The sequence below is a fragment of the Berghia stephanieae genome, chromosome 7 (assembly GCF_034508935.2).
Source record: "Berghia stephanieae isolate SIO BIC M18660-M18661 chromosome 7, UCSD_Bste_1.3, whole genome shotgun sequence".
Lineage (NCBI taxonomy): Eukaryota > Metazoa > Mollusca > Gastropoda > Nudibranchia > Aeolidiidae > Berghia > Berghia stephanieae.
Window position 1 is genome coordinate 9,796,202 of NC_088366.1, and position 8,454 is coordinate 9,804,655.

The 8,454-nt window shown below is 40.2% G+C and overlaps 1 protein-coding gene across 1 annotated transcript; it reads left to right on the top strand.

Annotated features, from left to right (window-relative positions):
• Positions 1–2,726: 2,726 nt before the first annotated feature.
• Positions 2,727–4,762, top strand: LOC144976138 (uncharacterized). Its single transcript, XM_078920319.1, has one exon. The coding sequence runs from the start codon at positions 3,397–3,399 to the stop codon at positions 4,300–4,302; it is 906 nt and encodes a 301-aa protein (XP_078776445.1). The 5' UTR covers positions 2,727–3,396; the 3' UTR covers positions 4,303–4,762.
• The last annotated feature ends 3,692 nt before the right edge of the window (positions 4,763–8,454 follow it).

Sequence of the window (8,454 nt, forward strand, 5' to 3'; positions counted from 1 at the left end):
TAGGTTTCATAATGAACCATATGGTGACTTAGCAATTTAAATCGCAGGAAGTACAACCAGATTCTTAAGATTCATCATAATCAATCGTGGCGTGTACTCTTGAACACGTTGCCGGTCAGCTTCCATCCATGTCCATCCATCATCATCCATCGTGGCGTGTACTCTTGAACACGTTGCCGGTCAGCTGTCTCCACGAATCCCGATCCATGTCCATCCATGTCCATCCATCACCATCCATCGTGGCGTGTACTCTTGAACACGTTGCCGGTCAGCTAGCTGTCTCCACGAATCACGATCCATGTCCATCCATGTCCACCCATCATCATCCATCGTGGCGTGTACTCTTGAACACGTTGCCGATCAGCTAGCTGTCTCCACGAATCACGATCCATGTCCATCCATCACCATCCATCGTGGCGTGTACTCTTGAACACGTTGCCGATCAGCTAGCTGTCTCCACGAATCACGATCCATGTCCATCCATCATCATCCATCGTGGCGTGTACTCTTGAACACGTAGCCGATCAGCTAGCTGTCTCCACGAATCACGATCCATGTCCATCCATCACCATCCATCGTGGCGTGTACTCTTGAGCACGTTGCCAGTCAGCTGTCTCCACGAATCACGATCCATGTCCATCCATCACCATCCATCGTGGCGTGTACTCTTGAGCACGTTGCCGGTCAGCTGTCTCCACGAATCACGATCCATGTCCATCCATGTCCATCCATCATCATCCATCGTGGCGTGTACTCTTGAGCACATTGCGGTCGGCTGTCTCCACGAATCACGATCCTCTGCGGTGCGCATGAAATCTGTGTTGCTTTTAAAATCATAGTTGGCCATTCTTAGGTTATTTAGATATGTCCTTCTTTGTCTTCCTCTAGCTCTCTTTCTTTCGATCATCCCAGATGCTACCAACGTTTCTATTCCGTCTCTTCTCCACACATGTCCCGGAAACCGTAACTGCCTCTTTCTGATGGTATCGATCAACATTCTTCCCTTTCTCACCTTCCCCAACACTTCCTCGTTCGTATACTTGTCTGTCCATGATAGCCTCAACATTCTTTTTTACATGCAAATCTCATATACCTTTAACCATTTCAATACCAGCCAATTTCAAGATTTTCAACCAAACTTCACACTCAACTAACACAAATATATATTTTTTATCACTTAGGCATAATGGAAGTAAAATTCGCGCCATACATAATTTGTTTAGCAATAATTACTGAACAACACACTGTTCATTTTCTTAAAATTTTATGATGTACAAAAGAAATTTGAATAAGATAAATGTTGGTTGTATCGTACCGGATGCGACGGTGATCTTATAGTTGATAAGGAAAGGGTTAACCTCCTCTTGGGTTCACGGGACGTAAAAGAGAGAGGACGGGTGATATTCATTGACGACAAGTATTTGTTTAGACATGAAAATAAGATGCCATCACTATGAAAGCAGAAGATCAGTTTCACAATGTATGTATCCATTCTCCTGGGGACTGGTCTTACACTTCCAAAGAGATTGGAACCATTATTTTGACATCGCACTATTGATCCCCATTAAAATGTGCGGCTATGTGGTCTAGTGGTATGACACTCGCTTTCGGATCGGAAGGTACTGGGTTCGAGCCTCGCTCGGCGCATAGTTGAGTCCTTACAAAATACTCTATACTCACATTATCTCACTGTACTCAAGTGTAAAATGAGTACCTGGCCGTTAACACCTTTGTCTCTGTCCGAAAACATGGCAATATCGCCTAACAGGCGTCATGTCTCGTTCTACATGTTAAATGTTGCTGTTGTCTAGGGACCTCTTGTAAAGCGCTTTGAGCACGTATAGTGGATATTGGGCTATATAAAACTCAAGCTTTTTTTATATAGACTAAAAATTATTTTTTTAAATCATTTTCTTTCTTCTCACCACAGAGCCAATCAGAAGAGGCCGATTGGTTAGCCAGGCAAGCTTAGACAAGGCAAGTTCCGATGGAGAGAGCGACAGCGGGTTTTCCAGCAACAACGATGAACGTCGCGAACTCCCGACGGAAGTAGATTACAGCTGGGACTGCCCTGCGGACGCTTCAGCAATGATTTTCGACTTAATGAGCGAAAGCCCGCAGAAGAGTGCTGGCCGTGACGTGTTGGACCTCAGTTGTGACGTCAAAAGTCCGACCTCACTCAACTATCGCAGAGACAGTAATTTGAAGAGCAAAGGAAATTTTGATCCCAAAATAATGAATAGAGATTCCCTGGTGGATCATTCAATGCTGGATAGTGAGAAATCCATAACTGTCAGTCGGCATTCAGTGTCCTACTCGTACACCTTCGGCGTTCGAGATTATGACATTATTAAGCATCAACAGAACCAAAAGTTTACCTTAGAAAATGACGTAGATTCCAAGCCTTTTTACAAATCTCCGAAATTGGATATTTTGGACCAAATTCCACACAGTTCGCCTGCATTGAGCCCGGATGTAGCCATTGCAGCCGATACTCTGATGCATCTCCATTCATCTTCATCCATATCTCACGGTCACATCACAACAGAATCATCTCGAAACGTTGGTACCTGTCACCATCTCAACATCACTGTATACAAATACACAAAGAAAGATATGTTTCGACGAATATATCCCACGTAAATCGATATCTCTGAAAACACAATCTGAGTTTACTTATGATGAGCCGATTGACTATTCCCAGCTTTCCTCTCGTCAAAGAGGAATTGAAGATACCAAAGGAGAGCAAGGTGACGTAGAAAACCATGACCAAAGCATGCCTAACGAGTTTAGTTCTCCAAATCAGCAGTGCAATTTAGAGAGAGCCTCACTAACCCCCGAGACTCAGTCAAACGGGTGGACCAATGATCAGTCAACGACAAATCAAAGGATTCGATTTATACTTTCTCCACAATTAAGTCCAGATGGTAAGATTGTCCTTCCGGAATACCAGTCACCACGTCATTCAACTCCAACGTATATATCTTATACCAACCCAGATATAAATCTTCAATCGCAATCAGCGTGCTACCCAGTGAGACAAGAGAAAGAAAGAGCACATTAAACCATTCAAACCATTCATCCCCAATTTCAGAATCAGTTGAAAATACAGTAGATCGTTCCTCTGACAAAAGAATCCCTTCATCAGAAGGTAAAACAGGTCGTCCCATTTATGAAACCGACGGGAGAATCACACAGAAAGAAAATGCAGAGTCTCTATACAAAAAGATTGCATATCATCCAAAACTCAAATATCTTTTGGCTTCATCAAACAAGACAGACCAAACACTTAAAGTTGACCGCACCCAAATCCCCGATGAAAGATTTCCCAAAGAGACCAGATTTACACAAGGAACCAAAGACCAACATGATTACCTTTCATCGTCGGATGACAACATGAAAATTCACGAGAGCCAAAACGATACGTCTGTCTTGTCTACATTTTCACCCGTTTCGCCATTCAGTTCATCCATCATCACTCCCAGTTCGCTCTCACCTTATCACCAGGACATCCCCAGAGGCAGCACTAGCATCATCAGCAGTCCTATCCAAAATCATCTGTTGTTTTCACATCATATTTACGCAAGATCTCCAACACAACCGATCTCCTCCATGCTCGACAGGCTTAACCAGATCTCTCAGAAAAATGCTCATGACATCAACAACATCACCACCACCACCACCAGCAGCAGCAGCAGCAGCAACAGCAGTAGTAGTAGTAGGAACTTTAGCCCCAGTAACTCGTTATTCAGAAACCAAGTTCTTCAAAGTCCAAGCTCACCGTCTTCCGCGATGCTTTCACCAACTACGTTGCTTGGCTCTAAGCGACCAGATCATGACAAAGACCACAGCTCAGCTTTGACAGATCTTCTCTTCAGCTCAGCGAGCACAACAAAGTCTAACATTGACCCATACGCATGCGCAGACTGTGGAAAGCGATACAGCACGTCCAGCAACCTTGCCAGACACAGGCAGACTCACAGAAGTATCTGCGACAAGAAGGCAAGAAAATGTCCGCACTGCGAGAAAGTTTACGTGTCAATGCCAGCCTACAGTATGCACGTGCGCACTCACAATCAAGGCTGTGAATGTTCACATTGCGGCAAACGGTTTAGTCGACCTTGGCTGCTTCAAGGCCACATTCGAACCCATACCGGAGAAAAGCCGTTTGCGTGTCCACAGTGCGGGAAATCTTTCGCGGATAAATCTAATCTGAGAGCTCACATCCAGACGCACTCGACTGAGAAGCCCTACGTATGTGGAAGATGTGGCAAGGCTTTCGCACTCAAGAGTTACTTATAAAACACGAGGAGTCTTCTTGCATGAGAGGTCAACGATTTAGGCGGTGAAAAAAAAAAAGAAAAGACAAAACATGTTTTTTCTCTAATGTTTGCCAAGAAAAGAAAGAATTTCAACAAAATAATAGACTAAGATAAATATTTATTCAGAAACGTGAGTGGATCAGGCACCTATATAAACAGGAGGAATGGCATAAGTTCAAGTAAAAACTGACTTTTGCACCGACGGGGAGATGAACCTAAAACCCGACTGACACGGCACCCTGCGCCGGCCGAAAGAGAAGTGATGGAGGCGTCGATTGTAAACCGTCCTCTCTCTCTCTCTCTCTCTCTCTCTCTCTCTCTCTCTCTCTCTCTCTGTCTATCTATCTATCTATCTCTATCTTTCTCTCTCTCTCTTTCTCTCTCTTTCTCTCTCTCTTTCTCTCTCTTCCTCTCTCTTTCGCTCTCTCTCTTTTTCTCTCTTTCGCTCTCTCTCTCTCTCTTTTTCTCTCTCTTCTTTCCTCTCCTCTCTCTCTTTTCTCTCTTCTTTCTCTCCTCTCTTTTTCTCTCTTTCTTTCTCTCTCTCTTTCTTTCTCTCTCTTTCTCTCTCTCTTTCTCTCTCTTCCTCTCTCTCTCTTTCGCTCTCTTTCTCTCTCTCTCTCTTTCTCTCTCTCACGCACACACTTTCTCTCTCTCTCTTTCTTTCTCTCTCTCTCTCTCTCTCTCTCTCTTTCTTTCTTTCTTTCTCTCTCTCTCTTTCTCTCTCACACACACTTTCTTTCTCTCTCACACACACACACACTCTCTCTCTCTCTCTCTCTCTTTCTTCCTTTCAATTCTTTCTTTCTTCCTTTCTTTCTCTCTACGACCAGGTGGCGGGTGCCGTAGCAGTCTGGTCCTAGGTTCAACTCCCACTCCCATCGCCGAAATTTCATTTATTTTTATTTGTCCTCTGGCGCTTCCCTGCTTACTTCATCGTTTGTGATTTAGAGAAAACCCAAACTTGTAAAATAGTTTTAGAGTTGACATGTCTGTAAATGTTTCAGCTCAAAAATGTTTGACAAGTTGTGGATCTTTTTTATCGATCGAAATCTAATGTGAACATTTTGTCTCTGGGCAAAATAATGTGTAGAAAATACATTTTTAACACATACGGCTTGAGAATAATATTATATTTGAACCGAACTCGTATTGTTATAATATCTGTTGTGTTGTTATAATAATGGGTTAAATGACATTCAGGTAAATATTTGAATTGACGCATAATTAATTATTGGGTCGTTTAAAATTCGAATTTAGCCGGTAATGAATTAAAACACAAAATCAAACCTGATCCGTCCACGTGCCAAATTAAATTCGCTTTATTGAAAAATTGATTGTTTTTCATTGGCCTTATAAGATGCAATACTCTTTGTATTTATTTTGATATATTTATTTATTTATCTATTATTTGTAGAATAATAACTTTATTATGGGATAATGTACAAATCATAACAATTCAAATGGAGAAGTAATGAGTGACCCATTGAGTGAATCTAGGGTTCAATCGGAATGGATTAAACGAAGATAATTATTTAGGTTTACGTGAAAATGATTATAGGGAATGAGATTAACGGAAGAGTAGCGTCCCTTGATTGGACGTCACCCATAGTCTGTGACGTCACCGGCGGAAAAGTTATTAGAGAGAGAACGTCATGTTGGTTGTGCGCATGCGTCTCTCGTCCTCTTGCGAGGACATGATGTTCTCTCTCTAATAACTTTTCCGCCGGTGACCCTTCTTCACCCAATAACAAAAGAATGATAAAAACGTTTATTCATTACTTTAAAACCAGACACACGGGAGAAGGGTTTTTAACTTCAAATTTAAGCTTTATGCATTCAAAAATGTGTGGAAAAATACATACTTCCATTACGGATATGAAATTACTCTGAATTTTATGTATTAATTGTAAAAACTTTCACTTAAAACATGATTTTCCTTTATCTAATCCATTCCGAGATTAATAGAAGGTTGACGAAATGGGATACAATTTTTAACCGTTTGCTGACGTTTGTTGTTGACGTGGTTTTGAAACATTTCGCTTTTTAAAATAATTATAAGCCATATTATTGTTGATGTATGTATTTGATGTCATATTCGTTCTATAAAGGAAGAAAAAAACACAACTGAAAAACAAACACATACGGACCACAATTGTTTATAATAAAATGTGAATATTATGAATTATTGAAGACCTTTCGCAAAGCACGACTTACGCCGTATTACGTAAACATCAAGATTGTCAGCCAATAAAATTAGGCGTTAATTTTTTTGGAGAACATTTAGACAACAATTAAAAAGAACGTGACGTAAATGGAAAGAGCTTTCTTCTCTTTTTAAAAAATGTAAGTTCAGGTCACAATAATCTCCCGGCATCCCCTTTCCAATTCTATTTATAATATGTTGATTTGTTTACGTTTCACGGCTTACGTCGTCTGTAGCGAAAGGTTACGAATTGTTCCTTATCTGTCCTGTTCATGAAAGCAGCTTTAATTTGGAGATTAGAACAACACCTTGGGTTAAATTTGTTATCATTAAAGTTCTCGCGGACCAATTTTCATTGTAACGATTACCTTTAAAAGGCGGTATAACGATACTTATAAAATTCATAAAGATATTGTGCATACAATTTTATACCATATCCTTTTATATTCACTATTTTATAAGCGTTCCTTCATTTACAAATTCAAAAAAAAAAAAGTTCAAAACATAAGATCATTAACATTTTTATTCATATCATCCTCATAACACAAAATGGAATTTTTAAAATGGAGAAAAAAAAACATTTTTTATTGCAATTTATTTTGATATTTTTTTCCTCTCTCGTATCTTTTAAGATATTTTTAAAAAACTCCCTTCTTGTATAATATTGCTGTTGCTTTATTATTTTTTTTTACTCAAACGGTAGCTTCGTGTGCGTGTGTACGTTTGTTAACCCGAAGACTGTATTATTTCAATGCATAATACTAAACTATTACAAATCTTACTCATTATATGTATACTAATATGATATAATATGAAAAAATCACGTTTTAAAAATATTGACCAAGAAACAAACTAGTACTCCAAAAAAATCAATTGATTAAATTGACCGTCATCTTGTCAACAACAAAAAAACTCTGAAACTTAAGACTTAAAAGAATGTCTTCATTAACATCCCAGGTTTAATAGGTTTGTTAAGGTGAAGGTCATCTTGTCAACCGATATTTCAAGAACTCCTTTCCTGGTCAAAAAATAAATAAATAAATAAGAAACGTATTTTATTAGAGTACAATAGACCCGACGTGCACTAATTTGCAGGTCTGATAACCCAATTTATTAAGGGCTTATTGTTGTAATGGAAGTCTAAAAAAAAAACCCCAAAAAAAACAAGGCAAAATATTGTTCATTGCAATATCAATGTTAAACAAGGCCCATAATTGCGTTTAGATGTCAGACCTGCATACATGTACACGTCGGGTAGTATCGTAGTTTACCAGCCGCCCAAATCAAGCACCATGCCAGATTGTAATAATATTTGCCAAATATGTAAAATTAAGTTCAATACGACAGACATGATTGAGAAAGTTGTGTAGGGGTTTTTTTCACAGTTTAGCTATAATGTTTTTTCCAATTTTCTTCAACAAAGAGCCACACATATATCGATGGTCAGCGGATCAAACCTCTGAAGCCACGATTTTCACGATCGGCGGATCAAACCTCTGAAGCCCCGATTTTCACGATCGGCGGATCAAACCCCTGAAGCCACGATTTTCACGATCGGCGGATCAAACCTCTGAAGCCACGATTTTCACGATCGGCGGATCAAACCTCTGAAGCCACGATTTTCACGATCGGCGGATCAAACTCTGAAGCCCGATTTCACGATCGGCGGATCAAACCTCTGAAGACACTTTCACGATCGCGGATCAACCTCTGAAGACACTATTTTCACGATCGGCGGATCAAACCTCTGAAGCCACGATTTTCACGATCGGCGGATCAAACCTCTGAAGCCACGATTTTCACGATCGGCGGATCAAACCTCTGAAGCCCCGATTTTCACGATCGGCGGATCAAAACTGAAGTTTACATACGAGCTTTGGGCACCATGTTTTATTTCATTTTAGGCGGATCAGACCTCAGACAAACTAT

Excerpts from the sequence above, each read along its gene's own strand:
- LOC144976138 (XM_078920319.1), top strand. The coding sequence starts at position 3,397 with ATGAAAATTCACGAGAGCCAAAACGATACGTCTGTCTTGTCTACATTT.